At 40.4% G+C, this 24866-nt stretch overlaps 1 protein-coding gene across 1 annotated transcript in view; it reads left to right on the forward strand.

Moving 5' to 3' along the window:
- erich2 (glutamate-rich 2) overlaps nucleotides 1-24866 on the forward strand; it is a 115640-nt gene that overhangs the window by 60068 nt on the left and 30706 nt on the right. The window contains exons 8-10 of the mRNA XM_039757599.1: nucleotides 6897-6995; nucleotides 14809-14903; nucleotides 23721-23813. Coding sequence (XP_039613533.1) covers nucleotides 6897-6995; nucleotides 14809-14903; nucleotides 23721-23813 — 287 coding nt within the window. The remainder of the gene's footprint in view (nucleotides 1-6896; nucleotides 6996-14808; nucleotides 14904-23720; nucleotides 23814-24866) is intronic.

Here is a 24866-nt window from a genome sequence, read left to right on the forward strand (position 1 = left end):
GTCCTGACATATTGGGTACAAAGCAGGCATCAAACACTGAAGGAACGAAAAATAAATATTATGTAGAATTTACAAACATTTTATTCATTAATTTAAGCCAATGTCATATTCCGTGACTTCCAGTCATAGAGTGTGTCAGACTTGCCGACTGGAGTTACTGATCTTGTCACTGGACCATGTCATCAGTTTACACAACTGAAAATTGTGGGGCATATCAAATTTAGTGACCGCCTCATGACCTTCCAGCACTGTGTTGCCTGCCCCTTTTTTCTTACAGTCAATGGCATGCTGTCTGACGGAGCCAATTACATTTATATTTGTTTGCTTAGCAGTCACTTCTATCCAAAGCAACTTACAAATGAGGTCAACATAATTCAGTAACAACTGTCTGGTGGCTGTTTGAGAACAAGTGCAATGAGATGAGGTGACAAAATATAAATGAGTTACAATTCCCAGATTTACAAAACCTAACAGCTAATATCATTCAGACTGAAATTCACCAGGCAAGAGGGTCTCCAAACGCTTCTTAACACATTGAGGGAGTCTGAGTTTGAAATGGAGGTGAGCGGCTCATTCTACCAGTCAGGAGCAACACATAAAAACTGGGATTTGATACCATGTAGGAGCTGGCATCAGCAGATCTGAGTGATCGAGAAGGAGCATAGGATCTCACTAGTGTCTCCATTTATATAGTTGCAGACCCACTGACTACTCTGTAGGCAAGCATCAAGGACAAAGGGTTCACAGGTACGATGAGTTCAGCTGCAATTTCATTCCCTTTTTCCGTTCTGTAGTGGAACGTAAAAACACGAGACATCAGACAGACGAGCTTCTCTTTTGTTTGTGTTGTCCAAAACATGTCCATTGCTCATTCCTTGTCTCTGCATTGCACTTCCGGATGAGCATTCGTTGGTTGTCAGCTCTCATGCAAACAGAGCCCTACCCCTATGACTAACGACAAAATCAAAACCGTGAACTAGTTGAAGTGAGTCGCTGAGTATGTCAGATTAGACGACTGCCTTCAACTCGGTAAGATTATGTAAACAGATAGCGCTTGATTGGTGAATCGTTTACAGAGTGGCCACATGTCCGTTGCTTGGCTTGGGAATCCTGTGGGCACATTGACCACAAGTGCAAGAAAACATTGCCCAGAATTCCTGTGCAAAGCAGCAACTTTAATTCTATAAACTCTGAATTCCTCATTCGGAGCTTGCATCTCAAATGTCTGCTGCAAATGTGACATTTGATGGAAGAAGGTTTAAGTCCGGTGTACCAACAATTCACCATGTGGCGGACGGTCAGGATCCATGCCCTGCCGGGACGCCCCTTCAGTATATGTTCCAAGGGAGCAAGCATGGGCTACCCAATATGTCCCCCGGGAATCTATATGGCAACCCCCCTGGGTTGCAATGGTGCCTCAGACTCCAAATCAAATGACATCAGACATCAAGACAGACATCAGACATCAAATGGCGCAGCCATTTTGGGATCCACAGGCACTGCCAGGGGGTGCTGCCGTTAGGAGCTTTTTTGCCACACCCGGAAGTGCATCCAGAAATGGGCGATCAAGCACCTGGGTGCCTTTATAAAAGGAGCCAGCAGCTACCACTCAAGGAGCCAGAGTCGGGAGGAAGGAGACAAAGCTGCAAAGGAGGAGTGGAGGATTTAAAGGAGAAGATTTGTGCTTTTGTGTGCCTGAGGGACACGGGGAAAATGTGGCCCCCAGGTGAAGAAAAATAAAAAGTTCATTTATTTTACGTGTGCCTCTGGTGTCAGTCTGTTTCGGGGCGGCATTGATATAGTATCACAACTGATTAAAACACAACACTCGTTATAGTCTGCCCTCTCAGCATTGATGAGTGAAAGTGACAGTTTTAAACTGAAGGTGCTTTTCAGATAGACAGACAGACAGATACTTTATTAATCCCAAGAGGAAATTCACATACTCCAGCAGCAGCATACTGATAAAAAACAATATTAAATTAAAGAGTGATAACAATAAAGGTATAACAGACAGACAATTTTGTATAATATTAACATATTTCATGTTGCGTTTAGAGAAATATTACCAACAAAACAAAATAAATGAGCAACAAAAGAATATCCTGTGACACATCTATTTATGCCACATTTCATGCTCTTTTTCATTATTTATTGTTGAATTTCACAGTACTTTTAACGATTTGCATATTTGTTTATTTATTTTATTTTGTTTGAAATATTCCTTCATATACAGGGACCTCCAGATCTGGACTTGCTGATATTTTGGACACTTTTGGTGAATTGGATGGATGGGCTGTTGGGCTGGATAGCCTGTTCTGGCCACAATTTCTTCTAACCCTGATTTGGAGTTATTGGGCCTGGAAATGTTATTTTATGCTATAATTAATAATGTTACATGTAATATTCCAAAGTTTGCATATTCCATCTTCATACTAGGCTATCTGTTTTAGAACATTAGAACAATCTTGATGAGAACAGGCCATTCAGCCCAACAAAACTCAACAACATTTATTTATATAGCACATTTTCATACAAAAAGTAGCTCAAAGTGCTTTACATAATCAAGAAAATATAAATAAAAGACACAATAAAAAAAAAAATAAGTCAACATTAATTAACATAGAATAAGAGTAAGGTCAATGGCCAGGGGACAGAAAAACAAAAAACTCCAGACGGCTGGAGAAAAAATAAAATCTGTAGGGATTCCAGACCATGAGACCGCCCAGTCCCCTCTGGGCATTCTACCTAACATAAATGAAACAGTCCTCTTTGGATTTAGGGTTCTCACGGAAGGGCTTGATGATGATGGTCACGTAGACTTCTGCCTTTTAATCCATCCATCATTGTTGGAGCATCATGAAGCTTTGAGTAGGTGGTGGTGGCGCAGGCGGAAAAAGAAACAGAAGAGAGTGTAGGGGTCAGTACGAATTTTAGAGCCACCATGAATAGTTATTATGATGAATTGAACATACAGAGTATCAGGATTAAGTTAAATGAAGTTATAAAAGGCCATGTTAAAGTAATGTGTTTTCAGCAGTGTTTTAAAGTGCTCTACTGTATCAGCCTGGCGAATTCCTATTGGCAGGCTATTCCAGATTTTAGGTGCATAGCAGAAGGCCGCCTCACCACTTCTTTTAAGTTTTGTTCTTGGAATTCTAAGGAGACACTCATTTGAGGATCTGAGGTTACGATTTGGAATATAAGGTGTCAGACATTCCGATATATAAGATGGGCGAGATTATTTAAGGCTTTATAAACCATAAGCAGAATTTTAAAGTCAATCTGAATGACACAGGTAACCAGTGTAGTGACATCAAAACTGGAGAAATGTGTTGATTTTCTTTTCCTAGTTAGGATTCTAGCAGCTGCATTCTGCACTAGTTGCAAACGATTTATGTCTTTTTGGGTAGTCCTGAGAGGAGTGCGTTACAGTAATCTAGTCGACTGAAAACAAACGCGTGAACTAATTTCTCAGCATCTTTCAGTGATATAAGAGGTCTAACTTTACTTATGTTTCTTAAGTGAAAAATGCTGTCCTAATGATCCGATTAATATGTGATTTAAAATTCAGATTACAGTCAACAATTACCCCTAAGCTTTTTACCTCCGTCTTGACTTTTAATCCTAATGTATCCAGTTTATTTCTAATAGCCTCATTGTATCCATTATTGCTGATCACTAAATTTCAGTTTTCTCTTTATTTAACTTGAGAAAATTACTATTCATCCATTCTGAGATACAGTCAGACATTGTGTTAGTGAATCAATAGAATCGGGTCATCAGGTGCTATCGATAAGTACAGCTGTGTGTCATCAGCATAGCTGTGGTAGCTCACGTTGTGCCCTGAGATAATCTGACCTAACGGAAGCATGTAGATTGAGAATAACAGCGGACCCAGGATAGAGCCTTGTGGAACACCATATGGATATCATGTGTCTTGAGTTGTAATTCCACAACTAACAAAAATTTTCTCCCTGTCAGGTAGGATTCAAACCAATTTAAGACACTGCCAGAGAGGCCCACCCATTGACTAAGGCGATTTCTAAGAATATTGTGATCAATGGTGTCAAATGCAGCACTCAGATCTAAGAGGATGAGAACAGATAAATGGCCTCTGTCTGCATTTACCGCAAGTCATTTACTACTTTAACGAGTGCAGTTTCTGTGCTGTGATTTGTTCTAAAACCTGACTGAAATTTATCAAGAATAGCATGTTTATTTAGGTGGTCATTTAACTGCATAATGACTGCCTTCTCAGAACTTTACTTAAGAAGGCAGGTTAGAGATGGGTCTAAAATTTTCAAGAGCGAGGGTCAAGATTATGTTTCTTAAGTAGGGGTTTAACTACAGCAGTCTTAAGACAGTCTGGGAAGACCCCGTATCTAATGACGAATTTACTATGTCAAGAACATTATCAATTAGCACGCCTGATACTTCTTTGAAAAACCTTGTTGGTATTGGGTCAAGGACAGGTGGAGGGTTTTAATTGAGATATTATTTTTGTAAATCAGGTAAATCTATCCTAGTGAAAGAGTTTAATTTGTTTATAACAGGATGCTGGGGTTTAGGAGGATCCTTAGTGTTGGGGAGATATACTATGTTATTTCTAATATCATTAATTTTTTGATTGAAAAATACAGCGATAGCCTCACAGGTTTCACTGGAAGCACTTAGGAGGCATTCCTTTGAGTTACCTGGGTTTAGTAGGCGATCAATTGTAGAAAATAAGACTCTGGGATTACTAGCATTGTTATTTATAATCTTAGAGAAATAGCAGCGCTCTCAAGACGGACAGTGTTATTGTATTCTGTTATTTTGACTTTTAATATTTCATGGTGGATAGTAAGTTTAGTCTTCCTCCATTGACGCTCAGCTCTCGGCATGTTCTCTTTAAATCAGACACTCTTTGGGTCTTCCATGGTATAACAATGCTAGAAGATTTTTCACTGTCTTTTCAGGTGCAACTATGTCAACAGCAGCTCTCACTTTAGTATTAAATCTTTCCACCTTACTATTTACATTATCCTCGCTATTATAGCTGGCACTATAAACGGACTGATTGCTTAAAATGTTTGTAAGTTTTAAAGCTGCTGATGAGTCAAAGAAGCGTTTTTTAACAATATGCTTCTCATGAGTGTTTTTATCATTATTTCTATATTAAAAAGTAGAAGAAAATGGTCTGATAGACCAATATCAATGATCTGTTTTATATCAACTTTCAGTCCTTTAGTAATCACTAAGTCTAACGTATGACCTGCTTTATGTGTAGGCTGATTTATGAGTTGTCTCAAATCAAAAGAATCCAGGAGGTTCATAAATTCTTTTACTTTTAGATCACACTGATTATCTATATGAAAATTAAAGTCGCCAACTATTAGGAGTGTGTCATAGTTAGTAATTAAAATTGACATTAAGTCAGAGAATTCCGCAAAAAACGCCGCGTTATATTTAGGAGGTCTATACACGGATAGTACTAGAACTTGAGAATCTCCATGAATAACAACGGCGAGATACTCAAAGGACTTGAACTTACCAAAACTGACATCTTTACATTTTAATCGGCTCGAGTAAATGTTAGCCAAGCCCCCCCCCTTTTTCCCTGGCGGTCTGCACGAGTAAAACTGTAATCCGAGGCGCAGATTCGATTAAAACAGCGCGCATCTGAATTAAGCCACGTTTCATTTAGTGCAATAATCTATTTTTATCACTAATAAGATCGTTGATAAAAACGTTTTGTTAGTTAAAGCTCTAACATTTAATAGTGCCATATTTAATGTTTCGAGGTGCAGAGATGAATACTATATGCGTTATTGATATTTGGAATAGGAACTAAATTATTTTATTAGCCGCTCTGTGTGTATTTTTGTTTAATCTGTGATCTGTTTTATAGTTTTAATACATTGTTCCTCTAAAATAGTGATTTTAATTAGATTATTGGAGTTTATGCCGTATTTCCTAGGTTTTCTACGTGCATTGAGATTGCTTATTACAGTATTAATGTGTGCACTTTAACGGAAGACTCTATTAAACATTATCATGTCCTAGCACAACAGTATTATTTGGAAGGGGTTAAGAGCAGAGATAGATAGTCAAGAAAACGAATTACCTTGATATGTTTTCGGAGAGGACCCGGCGCGAAACTGTTGGATGCAGGCCATCACGCTTGAAGAAATGCGGCCTTTCCAAAAAGAGATTCCAATTGTTGATGAAACCGACATCCTTGCTTCTTGCAGAAACCCTGTAGCCAGTTGTTCAATCCTAGCAGACGACTGTAGTACTCGTTGGATCGTCTGACGAGAGGTAGTGGACCTGAAAAGAAGATCTTTGCCGATGGGGTCCTCTCCTTCGTGTCTTTAATCAAAGCTGCGAAGTCAGCCTTGAGGATTTGTGATTGTCGGTGCCTTATATCGTTTACACCGGCATGCCAAACGATTGCTCCAACTGCCCTCTCCTTGTGCTTCTCGTAGACTGCGCGACGTCTCATTACATCTCGGACACGAGCACCGGGAAAACAAGAAACAAACGATTTTTCCATTAGGGCATGCAACATTAAGGTTTCCAACAATAGAATCACCTACCACTATTACATCTCCAGGGGCTGAGGACGAACTGGGGACGCGGAGAGGGAACTCGCCAGTCCTACCCACTTAATTCTTCTAAAACAACATCAATCATTAAGTCTCTCTTCATATCCTCTTCCATGTCTCTGTGTGCAACTCTTCATGTCTGTTTCCTGTGGTGAACTGTTATCCTGTCTCATGTGGGCACGTCTGCTGGCTTTGGACTGACCAGAAGAAGCTTTCAAAAGCCAGAAAGGATGGTTGATGAGTGCAGAGTATCTGCGTTTTGTATGGGATGGTTGCCATTGAGCTAATGTTTGACATGTTCTACAGGGCAAGAAGCAGTGCATCCAGGAAGAACTCAGAAGGCAGAATGACCCACACACCCACAAAGCAGATTTCATTAAACGCACCAAAGGTTCCATCTGACATGTAAGTTCTTGCATCGTTTTATTTCAACTTTTGTACCAAAGTTATACGTTTAGTCATCTAATCATATGAGTTGTTTAGCCTCACTGAACTGTTCATGATGGCAACAATAAAGGCTGGCATTATACAGTATGTCATTTCTATTTTCATATGAGGGCAGCTCAGTAGGACTAGGATTGCTGTTGATATTTCTTGGCTGCAGCTTCCCTGGTTCCCAGCAGGACTGGGCTGCCTGTATGGTGTTTGAGAATGTCCTCTTCGGCTTTACTTTCAGATCGTGCTGGTCATTATAATTGATGACTATTGTGTGATTATGTGACTAGATGTTTGTGTTAGTGGACCCTCATCTAGAGTTGAGTCGTGTCTTGCATCCAATGCTGCCTGGATAGTCTCTGTCCCCTTGTGAAAGTCATTTTGATGAAGATGGTTTGAGAATATTACTTCATGTGATTTTCATATGCAACTGACACTTCCATTGAAAGCAAATGGTCAATGGTAAGTCCTTCCATCCATTTTCTAACCTGTTTATCCAGTTCAGAGTTTCAGTGGGGTTTAGTGAATCCCAGCAGCATTGTGCACAAGTAAGAACTGGCCTTGGATGGTGTCAGATGGTTATTGGTTGCTACAATTGTTTTTCCCATAAACTGTATATACTCCTCTGGTGGGCTGGTGCCCTGCCTGGCATATGTTTCCTGCCTTGCGCCCTGTGTTGGCTGGGATTGGCTCCAGCAGACCCCCATGATGCTGTAGATAAGATATAGCAGGTTGGATGATGGATGGATGGATGTATATACTCACGTATAAGTCGGGTCTTGAAACCTGAAAAATCGATCATAATATCATACCCCGACTTATTTTTAACATCTTCTTGCCTCCTCCAATCTCACATCAGTTTCTCAGACGCATCAAATTTTGTTACAGCAGCGCAGTTACCAATTTCTTTTGCCACTTCAACGACGTTTAATTTAAAACCAGCTTCATGTTTTCTTCTGATCGAACACTCCATCGTAGATGGATAAAGCTGTATGAAGGTGTGAGATACAAACAACACAAATCAGTGCAAACCTTGCTTTGGAATAGTTTGGGTATTACTGTGTGGTCACGTAGGCAGAATATAGAGAGAAAGTTAGAGAAAGTGGTTAGGAGCACACGCTGATACAGCACATTGCTGCAACCACATAGAAAAAAAAGGCAGTGTGCTCCATGGTTACTCTCTCTTGGACCAATAGCGTGAGTTATCCGCAAACTACTTATACGAGCAACAGTATAACATACCAGAAATTATATGATAAAATCAAGTCCCGACTTATCCGCAGGAGAACTTATCCTTGAATATATACTGTATTCTAAAGCTTACATACTAGGAGTGTGGCAGACGGCTGGGGATACTGCCCAGCCAGGACTCCTGGAGAGGACAGCAGCCCTGGTCTGCATGGGGGGGCCATGGGATCAGAGCTTGGAAACTAAGCCCTGTTGGGGCACGTGGCCACCGGCAGGGGGCGCCCAGACGGTTATGGAGCCCTGGACATCAGTGCTTCCGCCAACACCAGGAAGTGCTGCCGGAAGATCATCAGGAAGCACCTGGAGCACATCCGGGTGAAGTATAAAAGAGGCCGCCTCACTCCATTCAGGGAGCCGGAGTCAGGAGGCAGAGGACAGAGCTTGTGATGGGAGTGGAGGCAGCAGAAGAGAAAGAGAAGGAAAGCCAAAGAAAGGACTGAACAGAGAATATTGGGGGTTGTGCACTATGTTGTGGGTGCAGAGGGAGAAGGAAATAATAAACGTGTGTTTCTGGGACATTGTGAGTCGATGTCTGTTTGTGTCCAGGTTCAAAGTCCACAGGAGATAGAGTGGCAATACTAGGGGCTCCCAGCGAGTCACTCTGAGAATTAAAGCTGCAAGTTAATGTAGCCACAAGGGGGCTACAATGCCTGTAATCTGCTGAAGAAAGGAATGAGATATCGATACAGGCACTGTCTATTTGGGGGAGTTGAGCAATGGGGGGAAACTGTATCCTCAACCCTATCCCTGAACAGTACTAGAGAAACGTCAAGATGGTAAAAAGGAGTTGAAAAATCCATTCTGGCTGTGTCTGAGTTTATAGCTTAGCTACAGATACCAACTACAAAACCAACATTCAAACTGCAGTTAGAAGTGGCCCAGTTCTGATTTGCTCATGTCTGATTCTGTTTGTTTGATTTTTTCAAAGTAGTTTTGCAAGCAATTCAAATACACATATGGCTGTGTACTATTATCCACCCTTTATATGCAAAAATAATAAAAATGAATTAATTATACAACTCTGAATAGCAGCTCTGTGCTAACAGTTTACAGCACAGGCCATCTGTGAATTCATCAGCTCATGAAGACTTTGACTGCAATCAGCACTGCTAGATCTGAATGTGGAAACATGCAGACATAAGAGGGGACCCAGGACTGGTGGGAATAAGATAATGGAGAGGTTTTGATGCAAAAAAAAAAATTTTTGAATGAAATTTCAGAATGAAGAGGTGGATTATAGGAATGTCTGTCTGTAAGACTGTCTTTGAAAAATATGTGCTTGAGGTGTAGCAATTGGACTGTATTTAGAGGCTTTCTGTTTTTTATTTTGTGGGGGGGTTCACATTTCTCTGAAAAGATTGAATCTCTTTGATGAGAATGAAAGAAAATGCACCATTGAGCAGTAGTATAAACACATTTTCAAACAGGTAGCACTCCATTTATCCCACCAGCAGAACAACTTTTGGCGACCGCACACCATACTCTTACCATACAGCCCAACAAACCACTGACATAAAAATTAAGTTTAGTTTCCTGAATTACTGACTACATAATATAACCATAAAATGTACTGAAATCAAACTATAATGATTATCTTTAAACTTTTGCATTTTATTCCTGATTACTGTATCCTAGGCAATGTATGTAAAGAATGCAATATCACCATTCAGTTCAGTAATTGACATCAGAGTTTTTCCTGTGGAGAACTTTGTTTTAGTGTGACATGAGTGAATGTGGGGAGGACAATAAATTACATCATAGATGTTGGTGAACAATAGGGGAAAGTATTTATTTGTGGAATTGTAATGGAAGTTTTTATAGAAGTCTATTTACAGAAACTCATCTATCTATCTATCTATCTATCTATCTATCTATCTATCTATCTATCTATCTATCTATTATATAGTGTCTTTCACATCTATCTCTCTATCTTATCTATCTTATCTTATCTATCTATCTATCTATCTATCTATCTATCTATCTATCTATCTATCTATCTATCAGATGATTATACTTTGAATTAAATCATCTTTTAACAATTCATTAAAGCCTAAAGTTGCAGGCTTGTTGCCATGTTGCTTATTCAATTTTATTTTCCGTTGTCTCTGCCTACTCCAGTTTGAGGGTTATTATCATCCTAATTATTATTATTTAATTATTATCAATGTAATAGACTATAATTGTTTGCACCTTCTCAATGTTTATTTTGAGTGGGTGCTCAAAGATGCTGAAGGAGGAGAAAAATATTTTTATCAAATGTTATTGTGTGTTGTGCGGCATGATGGCACCATATCCAGAAGTGCTGCCCTCCAGATCCATCACACTGGGTTGAAACCCAAACCCAGATAATAATAATAATAATAACTTTTATTTATGTAGCGCCTTTCATACACTCAATGACACTTTACAATTCAATACAAGACAGTAGAAATTACATACATGAAGAAGAATAATACTCATTGAAGAAATGTGTTCTTAACAGATGTTTGAAATTAATAATAGATTTTTCCTTTCGAAGGCTGAGAGGGAGAGCATTCCAAATTTTAGGGGCCATCACTCTGAAAGCTCTCCCACCAATGTGCTGTGAACTAAATAACTATCATCCCCACCCTGAGCCCCTAAAAAAAGATTCAAGGTATGAACACTGGCCTCTGCACCATCCAATCGCACTGTTTCAGAGAGATGCAGTCAGCTGAGGGGAGGGTGGGGGTACCTCAAGAGCAAACTAGCTCTAGTACCTGGCATTACCCGGGTATATTTGTGGAATGGGATAAGGAAAGGAAGTAAACAATTACGTGTTTTTGAAATGGTGACCCTGTTGTCAGCACTAGCTGCCCCATCTGTCATCCACACTGCCTCTCTATCAATGTTTCTGCTCTCTTTGTTCTTTTTGGGTCTGACTTTTGGATCTGGCTTAATCCTGACCAGGGTCCCGTGTGTGTGGTAAATTCACTTCATTGGATGTGACTAGAAATGGCCAGGAGGAGGCCTATAGGAGGTCTAACCTGACCTGAACCAGGAAGCAGAAAAGGAGAAAGAAACAGATCTAGTTTTTAATGGAGTGATAGAGTTAGGAATACCATTAAGTCCAGTGTTATAGTGTGAGACCAGTTCTTCAGGAGTGGATACATTTATGAATGTCCATAAGGGAATCAATACCAGAGGAAAGAAAGTCTAAGTTAATATTCTTAATATTACGGAAAGACGTGAGACGGGAAAGCTTAGTATTGGAAAGTGCAAGTTTAACATTGAATGAAATAAGAAAATGATCAGTTATGGGGAGTTAATCTGCAGTACAATCCAGCGAGGTAACTCCAGAACAGCAAATCAAGTCCAAGATATGGATAGATAGATAGATACTTTATTAATCCCAAGGGGAAATTCACATGTCTTTTGGAATGAGTGGTAACATCAGTTTGCTGCTGGAATCTAAAACTCTCAAGGCAGGATATAAAGTCTTTAGTAAGAGGGAAATTGCTATTATCCATATGTATATTGAAATCCCCCAGGAGTATTATGAATTATTATATTATCAAGTATTATTATTAAGAAACGCTGAACAGAACAAAGTATAGAGATCTCTCTCTATCTCTCTTTCTCTTTTATACATAGGGTGGTCCAGATATAATTGTGTAATTTTCATTACACTATAACTTATTAAGTTTATTACATAGAAAATCACCCGAAAAATCCTGGACCATCAAGAAGTGTGCGACCTGACGACATGAAGAATCATCTTCGCACCGAACTGGAATCCTCTCCGTATAAATCAAGTCATCCAGACGATCTGGATCTGCATAATTAGATCTGGACCACTGTGTATATATAATATGTTATGGCCAATGCGGGAAGTGTCCGGCCAAATTGGGAAATAGCCAGTGTCGCTGTAAATTGACCGTCCAATGTCCGATCTTTTCCTTGATTTCGGGATTTAGCCAGCCAGTTTGCGAAATGGCATGGGGCAATCGACCAAAGCTGGAAGATAAAAGGGATGAGCAGCGATTTGCTGTGCACTTAGTAGTGCAATTACATCGAGTGTAGCCTTGCCGGCTCTTGTTCAGAAAGCGGACGCCACTTGGTGGTTTCACAATAATTAAAATTAGGTATATAAGTAGGTTTCACATTTCTGTTATCATTTTAGCCCTACTAAAATAGTCAGTTAACATCAGGGGCCTATTTTATTGACTTTAAGGTTAGTGTTTGGGCGAGGGGAAGGCCGTCTCAAGTGGCGTCCGCTTTCTGAACAAGACCCACCTTGAGCAGTTTCTCATGCAGAATAGAAAACTCACTTCTGAATCTGCATCTGAAATTTTTTAGCATCTTTGCACCTTGAGCGGACAGTCTTACATCAGCGCATCAAATTTTGGCCAGGGATTTCTCGCCACTTTGCGAAATGGCCAACCAGAGTAGCATATACACTGGTCATTTCTAGTAATTCAGACTTTGGCCACGCCTCTCGGCCAATTCAGGAGCTGGCCGAACTTCGGGTTTTGGCCGTAATTTTATATATATATATATAAAATCCAACGTCTGTCTGTCAGTCTGTCCACTCTTCACGAGAGAACTGCTTAACAGATTTAGATTGGGTTTTTTTCTATAATTTGCTTGAACATTCTGGTTGATTTTGCGATTTCTGTCATCGCGCTAAGTATCATAGTTTGCTTACAGGAGTAATTAATCCGCACTAATCCAAGACAGAGATTGCAGGCCGTGACAGAGAGGGAAGCGTGACGTTCGAGTCACTCTACCTCTGGTCACGTTTTGGAGTGTACCTTGCCTCCGCTTAGCTAGCGATACCTGTTCGTTTATTGATTTTGAAAGTTTGTCTTGTTTCACTACTACACGGGCAGAACTGCGGGAGACAGCTAGTCCTTAATTTAAAAGACCTGCTCCAGAGCACTCCAGACCTCAGGCTGGGCTGAAGATTTGCCTTCCAACAGGAAAAAAGGAAAGAAAACACAGCAGTGGTTTATGGACAAATGCTATGAATGTCTTTGAGTTGTCCTGTCAGGGCCCAGACTTGAACCCAATGGAACATCTCTGGTGAGATCTGAAAGTAACTCTCCACCGATGGCCCCATCCAACCTGACATATGTAGCTTGAGGGGATCTGCAGAGAAGAATAAAAAGATAATCCCCAAATCCAGGTGTGTGAAGCTTGTCAAGTACAAGTAAGACGCATGAAGTGTTCAGGCTGGAATGGCTGCCAAAGGGCCTTCAACTAAGTACTGAGTAAAAGGTCTTGTGTCAATGGGAAATTTCAGGGTTTTATTTTTAATAAATCTGCACAGCTTTCTAAAATCCTGTTTTCAAGGGGTGATACCTTCAGAGTGGACAAACCCCAAAGCTAAGTGAGCAGTGGACGATTGTGTCAGAGGAGAGACCAAAAAATAGTCGTCCACCGATGGTTTCCATCCAACCTGACAGAGCTTGAGAGGATCTCCAGAGAAAAATGGCAGCAAGTCCCCAAATCCAGGCGTGCAAAACTTGTTGTGTCTAACCCAAGAAGGTTCCACGGTTGGAATGGCTGCTAAAGGAGGTTCAGCTATTTACAGAGGGAAATCTCTAAATACTTGTGTCTGTGGGATAGTTCCATTTTTTATTTTTAATAAGTTTGTAAAAAAATCTAAAATCCTGTTTTCTTTTTGTCATTCTGGGGTATTAAGTGTTGCTTAATGAGGAAAAAAAAATAATTTAAATGATTTCGACACAAGGGTGAGAAAAAAGCGATGTGCCTGATAATTTAAGAATGCACTGTATGTGTCAGGATAATTGCAAGCGTTGTCCTGTGATGCACTGATGCCCCATCCTAATTCCAACCTTGTGCCTCAGGCTGTTTCTATCGTTTGTGAGGGTCCCTTCTCCATCCTCTGTAGTGATCTGGAGGCAGCTGCTTAGCTTACTTATGTCAAGAAATAGCCCTGGGTGTCAGGGGAGACTCTGCCTTCCCAAGACCCTCTAACAGAGAAAGCGACAGAGAACAGGATAAAGGTGTCAGCTGGTCTTACAGGATGTTTTTCTAAAGGCACCATCCATTACGCCATGATTAAAGCGGTGTGATCCAATTCAGGGATGCAGGGAGCTGGAGCCTGTCCCACCCCTGAAGAAGCGCTAGTCCATTGCTGACTAAATTTGTTCATGAGAATTTGAAAGCCGTCATACTCGGGGGAATGGAAACGTCTGTTTGCTTCTCTGCGTGTCCTGTTCAAACTGTTTGGCTGTCTGCTGCAATTCTGGTTCAGAAGAAAGATCAAACTCGTCTTGAGACGAGCCCTGTCATGGCGGCTTAAGATCTGGCAGGCAGTCGTCTCCTTTCGAATGAGAGGCTCTTGCGTCTGATTTGCCACATCTTGTTTTTTTTTTTTTTTTTTTATTTATTATCTGAGTTCCACTTATTGAAGGAGAGACAGACATTTCTGAATGATTACGATCTGCTCAGCTACAGTAAATTATAAATAAATCAATCTTTTAATAAGTATATGCTCTCTTGTCGTTTCTTTGAAATTCTTTTCATGCTTAATTTCTGTTTATTACAGCTGCTTGAGAGACGCCGAGAAGCCTCTAAACATGAAGCAGTCGGTTCAGACGCGTAACAAAGCTATACTGCCTCCACACGTCCCAGGAGATGCAGGTACCTGTTTTAAAAGTTGTTTTTGCTTTATTTGCTTTTCTTTCTATGTGCATTTCTCTTTACCTTGAGACAGCCAAATAAACTGAGCTGACCAGGGAGGGAAAAAAAAATTTAAACCAGCTGAGTGAATTTTCTTTTATTTCTCAAAATCTGTTCCTTCTTTGTCTGACCTGTCCTATTTAAATAAGGCCTGGGATGGAGCCTGTTCTGGCTGGGACCAATGCTGGGTTGGAGTGCTGACCCATTGTAAGGTCCACTAACAGAGAACCTCATTCAGTCATACGGAAGTACTGCTCACATGCATATTTTTGGGATGTGGATAGAAAACAGGAGTACTAACTGGTAGAGCCACACAGTGTTTGAAGCAGTGAAAGAAATGCAAAGCATATTATCGTAGGATGAGTCAAACTCACCACGTATATTACTGGATTGATATACTCTCACACCTTAAGCGTAAAGCACACACACAGATCCTATTCACACAGCTACATGCGAGTGATACCTCCACTGCCAATCCCTCTACTTTATCTCATCCACAGAAGTACATATGGGTGATGCATGCACTGCTGGTCACTTTCTATACTCCACAAAGGGACTCCTTATCTTCAGCACAAACAAAATACGGGGGTCCCCAGATATAACCCAGCCCTAAATGCTACTTTGATCCCCCAAAAATATCTTAAAACACATGAAGGGTGTTCCACCTTTTGGTTATAGGCCACTTTTGAGCAGATGCGACAAAGTCTAAGTAGGATAGACTGGGATAAGCTTTTAAGTGTGGAGACAGTCGAGGAGCAGTGGAACAGTTTTAAAAATGTTTTACATGTAATACAGGATAAATACATACCTAAATTTGGAATTAATAGATAACTAAAAAAATCTCCACAGTGGATTAATAAAGATTTAAAAGAGAAGTTGCAAAGGAAAAAACTGCTTTATAAGGCATATAAGACTAATGACTGCAAGGTGAATCGCAGAACGTATGAGAACATGAGGGCAACCATTAAGAAGAATATCAGGGAGGCTAAAAAACAGTTGGAGAGGAATATACAGTAGCAGATAAGGCGAAAGAAGACCCTAAGAGATTATTTCAGTATTTTAGTAGTAAAAGAACAGTCAAGGAGGAGGTCAAGTACATCAGGAATAGTAAAGGGGAATTAAAAGATACAGACAGTGAAATAGCGGATGCCCGTTTCCTTTAGAAGCAAAAGCTCCCTAGTTGGAATAAGTTCTTTTAAATTACGGCGTTTTAAGTAACCAGAAACTATATAGGTATAATGTAAAAGGCGATATCCTTTCCATAGTGATACGGCGGTACAAAAATCACATAAAAAAATTAAAACTTAGCTTTCTTTAATGACGATTTACGCGGCATAACAGATGAAAGGAAGCCATAGCAAGACAATATCAAGGTAGGATCTTGATCTATAGAGTCCATTTTTCGTCACTGCGCTGAAATGGTTTTCCGGACGGATGACATCATCCATCCATAGGCTTCGAAGAGTTTGGCCATTGTCCAAGCCTTTTTATACTGTCTGTTCCACATGCAGGTCCTCTCTGGTCTCCAGACAAGGAAAGTAAAAGACTCAACCCCACCTCATAAAGCCTACACTGCAGTTGTTATCTTCATTCTTCAAACTGCTAAAGTGATGATTTCCAAATGCAGGCAAACTAGCCCCTGTGTGCCAGACTTGGCCTGCTCATGTGAATGAATCCATAAAAGTGTTTTACAGATACAGTGACATTAACCTTATTATAACAATGCCCTGACCTTACATTTTTCTGAAGTGTTCACAAGTGAGGAAGTGGATAACCTCCCAGAGGTAAACACGACTACTAAGGAGTTACTGAGGGATTTAGAAATTGTAGAGGGAGAAGTGCTGCTCAGATTAAATAAGCTGAAATCAAACAAATCACCAGGACCAAATAATATTTACCATCGAATTCTTAAGGAGTCTAGTGAGTACAGATATAAACCCTTGACACATATTTTTAGGACGTTACTATGCACTGGAGAGATTCAAAAGGACTAGAAAATGGCAAATATCATCCCATTATATTAAAAGGGTGACAGGACAGATCCAAGCAACTATAGGCCAGTAAGCTTAACATGCATCACAGGAAAAATAATGGAAGGAATTATTAAGGATAAGATTGAGCAACACATGGCAAGGACAGGAGTTATTAGGAACAGTCAGCATGGGGTCAGAAGAGGGAGGTCGTGTTTTACTAACATGCTGGAATTCTATGAGGAGGCAACAAAAGGATACGATCAAAGTGGAGCTTATGATATTATTTATCTGGACTTTCAGAAAGCATTTGATAAGGTGCCACATGAGAGGTTGGGCATCAAACTTAAAGAAGTGGAAGTTCAGGGTGATGTTTTTAGATGGGTGCAGAATTGGCTCAGACACAGGAAGCAGAGGGTGATGGTGCGAGGAACCTCATCAGAACTGGCCAATGTTAAGAGTGGTGTTCCACAGGGGTCAGTGCTAGGGCCGCTGCTATTTTTAATATATATAAATGATTTAGATAGGAATATAAGTAACAAGCTGGTTAAGTTTGCAGATGATACCAAGATAGGTGGATTAGCAGATAATTTGGAATCCGTTATATCATCACAGAAGGACTTGGACAGCATACAGGCTTGGGCAGATTTGTGGCAGATGAAATTTAATGTCAGTAAATGTAAAGAATTACACATAGGAAGTAAAAATGTTAGGTTTGAATACACAATGGGCGGTCGGAAAATCGAGAGTACACCTTATAAGAAGGATTTAGAAGTCATAGTGGACTCAAAGCTATCAACTTCCCGACAGTGTTCAGAAGCCATTAAGAAGGCTAACAGAATGTTAGGATATATAGCACGATCTGTGGAGTACAAGTCACAGGAGGTTCTGCTCAACCTGTATAATGCACTGGTGAGGCCTCATCTTGAGTACTGTGTGCAGTTTTGGTCTCCAGGCTACAAAAAGGACATAACAGCACAAGAAAAGGTCCGGAGAAGAGCGACTAGGCTGATTCCAGGGCTTCAGGGGTTGAATTATGAGGAAAGATTAAAAGAGCTGAGCCTTTACAGTTTAAGCAAAAGAAGATTAAGAGGTGACATGATTGAAGTGTTTAAAATTATGAAGGGAATTAGTACAGTGGATCGAGACTGTTATTTTAAAATGAGTTCATCAAGAACACGGGGACACAGTTGGAAACTTGTTAAGGGTAAATTTCACACAAACATTAAGAAGTTTTTCTTTACACAAAGAACGATAGACACTTGGAATAAGCTACCAAGTAGTGTGGTAGACAGTAGGACTTTAGGGACTTTCAGAACTCGACTTGATGTTTTCTTGGAAGAAATAAGTGGATAGGACTGGCGAGCTTTGTTGTGCTGAATGGCCTGTTCTCGTCTAGAGTGATCTAATGTTCTAAAAACCAACAATGTCTTACTTTTGCTGCACTGTTCCACTATTAGAGTGCCCTCCTCTCCCTGATTACTCTGCCAGGATGAGCAATCTTTCCAACACCAGGTGCTTTAATAGTCACTTTATTACTTGACTCTGCCTAGATATAAAGACAAAGTATAGAAATTTGAAAGCACTGTCATATTTATTAAAGTACTAGCCGTTCTCGCAGCTCCGCTTGCGTAGTGGTGAAACAGGACAAATTTTAAAATCAATAAAAAATTAAAACAAAAATGTAATAATTTGTATTAAGAAGAATTTATATTGATAGTATTCATATCTGAGGGCATCTTGATATACAGTACTTTTGGTTTTGCTATCGGGGGGAGAATGTAGCTGTGATCTCTTTACTAAAAATGTAAACGTTGGTAAGGTATCTCTGGCCATTCAGAAGGTAGGTATGTTCCAACGTCAAACGTTGCCACTGTGTCTGATCGTGTTCAGCTCTGATGGGAGAGAGTCAGTAGAAAAGCACGTGGCTGTGATATCTCAGGCAATTAGTAGCTACCCTCTAAAACACATGTAGCTGTGCTCTGTATCTCTAAACGTTACTCCTTAACAATCTGTAGATGATAATGTCTGCTGAGCAAACAGGAATCGCTAGTTAAGCAGAAGCAAGGTCAGCTCCAACACGTGGTGAGACGTAGAGCGCATGAGTGAGGAGGGCTCCACTCAGCGAACTACTCCTGAGGTCCCCCCACCCTCCCCTCAGCCGGCTGCATCTCTCTCGAATTTACGCAAATAAATCAGTGCCGCAACTGAACTCTAATACTGTACTTAGCATGATGAGAGAAGTCGCATAGTCAAATAGAGTGTTCAAGCAAATTATAGAAAAAACCCCAATCTAAATCCATTAAGTAGTTCTCTCTTGAAAAACAATACCATTAGAAAAAGGTATAGTAGAAAATAACAAAATATAGCACAGTCTAGATGTATGTAATCTTAAAAAGGGTTACTGAAAACTAGCAGTGTCAAAGGGGGGAGTCGTCCTGGGCAGATTTTTGATTCAGCTTTTGATGTGATGCATGATTTACACTCTCCGATGTTCAGATTAAATTTACATTTATTTATTTGGCTGATGCCTTTATTCAAAGTGACTTACAATATTTGAAATGCAATTGGTTACATTTCTGTTTTTAAAATTGCAGCACAGGCATGTGAAGTGACTTGCTCAGAGTCACACAGTGTCAGTGGTCAGGTTTTGAAGTTCAAATGCTTAACCACTGCACTACACCGCCTGGTCTCTTCCTCTTTCTGACATATTTCAGTCTCTGGTCACTTGGATGGACTGGTATTTATGTTAGAAATATAAATGGGGTTTCAGGCCGTGTGATATTACAGACATACGATTGGTATCCTAGCTATCCTGCTAAAGGATGGCACTGCCCAAAAACTTTGATCCTGGTACTTATGTGTGCAATTTCTTTTTTGTCTCCCATTCTTATACTATTATGTTGTAAAGTGTCTGTTGTAAACAAGGAGTCCCAAAGCACAAAGTCCCAAAAACACTTCCAAAATACCCAACTAGTAATAAAACCCAGAATCTTTATAATTAAAAGCTTTCTTCTTCATAAAATTGCATGTAACAAAAATGAAGCTTAATAGAAAAACAAAAAAAGCTTGCTGTAACACCAAAGGCAATTCTAACCAATCAAGTCCAAATATTCAAAGAATCATCAAAATGCAGAGAAGAGGATCAGAAATCCTGAAATCCAACCAATCAAATCAACACAAGTACACTCACCACTTCTGGGCACATTCAAAATGAACTGTGGGAGACCCTCTGGATTTATAGGGTGGTGGGCAGAGCCTCTTTGGGGACCATCCACAAAACACATGGAACATAGAACAGACAATTTACATACATAAGCAAAAAACAAAGAGTAATGCACATAGTCAACAAAAATGTGCAAAAGAGACATAAAACATTAATTTGAACACCAGCTTGGGGTGGAACCCTCGACACTGTCTGGCAATTTTAAACTAAAAATACCATTAATTACTTGGATAACAAGACACATGCATTAAAGCTATAAGTTATTGGTCACAAAAAGATGATGTAGTCAGATAAGATGCTTTCAAGAGTCCCGTAAATTGCTTGTCAATTAGTTACGTAGGTTGTCTGCAATAGTTCTTTTAAGTCTTTGGATAATTATGCATAGTTTGGTCCTTTATAGTTCATTATAGTTTGTTTAAGAAAAATTTAAATATCATCTGGGAAGCAGTCTGCAGTCTTAAAAAATATTTATCCTCCAGGACACAAAACAAAAATGATTTTCCATCCACCCATCCACTATCCAACCTGCTATATCCTAACTACAGTGTCACGGGAGTCTGCTGGAGCCAATCCCAGCCAACACAGGGCGCAAGGCAAGAAATAAACCCCGGGCAGGGCACCAGCCCACCATATGGTGCGCACACACACACCAAGCACACACTAGGGACAATCACCAATGCACCTAACCTGCATGTCTTTGGACTGAGGGAGGAAACCGGAGTACCTGAAGGAAACCCACGCAGACACGGGGAGAACATGCAAACTCCATACAGGGAGGACCTGGGCAGTGAACCTGGGTCTCCTAACTGCGAGGCAGCAGCACTACCCACTGCACCACCATGCCGCCCCAAAAATGATTTTAATGAATGAATTACCAATGAAAGACAAACTAGATAGATAGATAGATAGATAGATGGGCACTATATAGTGAATGGATTGATAGAGGGAGGAAAAAGAGAGATGAAAGGCACTATAGAACGGATAGAGAGAGACAAAAGGCACTATAAAACAGAGAGAAAAGGCACTATATAATTGATAGATAGGAAAGGCGCTATATAATAGAGAAAGAGAGAGGAAAGGCATTATATAATGGAGATAGAGAGAGAGAGACAAAAAGCACTATATGATCGAGAGAGGGAAAAGGCATTATATAAAACACACAGAGAGAGAGAGAGACGAAAGGCACTATATAATGAATAGATAAAGAGAGACAAAAGACACTGTAAAATATATAGGAAAGGCACTATATGACAGATAGCTAGATACAGTGGGATGCAAAAGTTTGGGCAACCTTGTTAATAGTCATTATTTTCCTGTATAAATCGTTGGTTGTTACGATAAAAAATGTCAGTTAAATATATCATATAGGAGACACACACAGTGATATTTGAGAAGTGAAATGAAGTTTATTGGATTTACAGAAAGTGTGCAATAATTGTTCAAACAAAATCAGGCAGGTGCATAAATTTGGGCACCACAAAAAAGAAATGAAATCAATATTTAGTAGATCCGCCTTTTGCAGAAATTATAGCCTCTAAACGCTTCCTGTAGGTTCCAATGAGAGTCTGGATTGTGGTTGAATGTATTTTGGACCATTCCTCTTTACAAAACATCTCTAGTTCATTCAGGTTTGATGGCTTCTGAGCATGGACAGCTCTCTTTAACTCACACCACAGGTTTTCAATTATATTCAGGTCTGGGGACTGAGATGGCCATTCCAGAACGTTGTACTTGTTCCTCTGCATGAATGCCTTAGTGGATTTTGAGCAGTGTTTCGGGTCGTTGTCTTGTTGAAAGATCCAGCCCCGGCGCTGCTTCAGCTTTGTCATTGTTTCCTGGACATTGGTCTCCAGAATCTGTTGATACTGAGTGAAATCCATGCGTCCCTCAACTTTGACAAGATTCCCAGTCCCTGCACTGGCCACACAGCCCCACAGCATGATGGAACCACCACCATATTTTACTGTAGGTAGCAGGTGTTTTTCTTTTTCCTCCATGCATAACGCCCCTTGTTATGCCCAAATAACTCAATTTTAGTTTCATCAGTCCACAGCACCTTATTCCAAGATGAAGCTGGCTTGTCCAAATGTGCTTGAGCATACTTCAAGCGGCGCTGTTTGTGCTTCCTCTGCATCACTCTCGCATACAGTATCTCCTTGTGTAAAGTGCGCCGAATGGTTGAACGATGCACAGTGACTCCATCTGCTGCAAGATAATGTTGTAGGTCTTTGGTGCTGGTCTGTGGGTTGACTCTGACTGTTCTCACCATTCGTCGCTTCTGTCTATCCGAAATCTTTCTTGGTCTGCCACTTCGAGCCTTAACTTGAACTGAGCCTGTGGTCTTCCATTTCCTCAATATGTTCCTAATTGTCGAAACAGACAGCTCAAATCTCTGGGACAGCTTTCTGTATATCCTTGATGGTGAACAATCTTTGTCTTCAGGTCATTTTAGAGTTGTTTTGTGACAACCAACGATTTATACAGGAAAATAATGACTATTAACAAGGTTGCCCAAACTTTTGCATCCCACTGTAGATAGGAAAGGCACTATACAGTAAAATAGATAAATAGATTGATCTTTACATCTAAGCAACAGTGATGTGCCAGACGTACACCTTGCACCAGGTATATTCACATGGTGGGACACCTAATGCATTTGTTAGGAGAGGTGGTGGAGTGGATGCTGTGGAAGGTACCATTGGTGTTATAAGAGAAAGAGCTTTTGTTTAAAAGGTGTCTACCCCATCTGTGCTGTCAGGTATGCTGCTACTTATGGTCTTATTTTTAAACTTTATCACACCGTGCCTCCCTCTAGTATTTCACATGCTTTAATCCTTTCAAGAGGTGGTCCTTGGCAAAACATAAGAGAAGCATGGCCCCCTTTCCCATCTTCTTTCTAATGGGCAGCATGATTCACGCATATGGCAAAATACCAATAAATATGGACGAAACTGCATTAATTTCCTCTGTATTATGACTCCTGGGCGTGCAGGTGCGCCTCAGTTAAGCCCTGCAATTCCAAAATTCTGACACTTTTTTTTGTTTTTTCATGCATCTCATTGACAGCGACATTTTTTTCATATGTTGATTCATACACTGACGGCCTTTTTATGCAACATTAATGGATGATGGCATGTAAAATGTATTTATAGTCCCTGGACAACCTGTCCCTTTGACTGTTTTATTTGGTCCTTGTTCATATCGTGTCACTCTACAGCTTGATGCTCTGAAGCTCCGTCAGCCACCTTGATTGACTCCTTGTTTGTGGAGTTCATGAGGATGGAGATACCCAGATTTACAGCAGTAGACAATTGAGATTCCACTGTGACACCCAATTCTACCTTTTATGAAATGTAAAAACTGTTGCACAAGAGTGAGATACCGGTGGTCGACTGGCAGTTCTAAATGGGGTGTGTGTGTCTGAGTGGCTCCTTTGGCTGTTGGTCCCTGCAGTGAGTCTAAAGCTGACAGGATGGGCCCAGGCCTTCTAAACCCCTACACTTAATTAAGCAGGTTATTTTCTAAATTTGGTAATGTATTATTACATGTGCCTTTTTCTCAATTGAATTTCACTTTTTACAGCATCTGATCTGCATGGAAGCCAAAGCGAAACAGAGCAGAAAATGAGTATCTGCAAGGTCATGAAGGGGCAGCCTATGGAGTCAGAGATAAACGGCAAGTATAGTTTATGTATTACAGGGAGCTAATTATATAGATCAGCTTTTAAAATGTTTTCAATTAAGAAACCCTAATTAAACAAATATTAAGTTTTTCTCTCAATCATATACCATAGCTCTTTTCATATTTGCTTATCATATAAGACCTTTCACATCTATCATATAATGCCTTACCATCTATTCTATGTTTTTTGTTATGCTGGACATTTCATATCTGCTTATCTATCTATGAAAACATGTAAAAACGTTATTTCAATTGTAAGAAAGACACTATAAAGCTCCGGTCCGACACAGATTAGAGACAAGAGGCACATATAAAATTAAATAAATTTTTATTTTTCTTCAGCTGTGAGACCTGTCTTCCCCGTGTCTCACTAGCCCAACACAGTCCCAAGAACACAATAAATACTTTCTTCTTCTCACTCCACCACTCCTCACCAAGCTTCGCCCTCCTTCCACTCGACTCTGGCCCCTCGGTGGTGGTTACTGACTCCCTTTATAGTTCACCCAGAAGTGCTCCAGGTGCTTGATCCCTGATTTCCGGCTTCACTTCTGGGTGTGACGAATTGGCTGCCCACATGGGCTCAGGAGTCCCAAATACAGCGCCCCCTGGCGGTACCTGCGGGACCCAACAGGGCTGCACCCAACTCCAATTCCCAGGATGCCCTGCGGGAACCCGATACACTGTTTCACCCCAGGGATGTGGCCAACTAGCGTTCAGGGGAAGGTATTGCAACGTCCATGGCTGTTCCCCCTGAATATAGTGTGCAGGGGCGTCCCAGCTAGGTAAGGATGCCAACCCCCTGTCACACAATATTCCGTTGGTAAATTAGGTGGTGCAGTGGTTAGTGCTGCTGCCCTATTGATCCAGGGTCCCGGAATCAAATCTCACACCCAGACATTGTCCATGTGAGAGAGAGATGAGCATGAAGACCACCCTTAAATGTTTCCTCAAGGCATGAATCTGGAAGTCAAGAAATACATATAATCAAGATGACAAAAAATTGATATTTTCAATGATAAAAGATATTTTCAATGAATACATTTTTCA

This window comes from Polypterus senegalus, chromosome 6, assembly GCF_016835505.1.
Source record: "Polypterus senegalus isolate Bchr_013 chromosome 6, ASM1683550v1, whole genome shotgun sequence".
In the NCBI taxonomy this organism is placed as follows: domain Eukaryota; kingdom Metazoa; phylum Chordata; class Cladistia; order Polypteriformes; family Polypteridae; genus Polypterus; species Polypterus senegalus.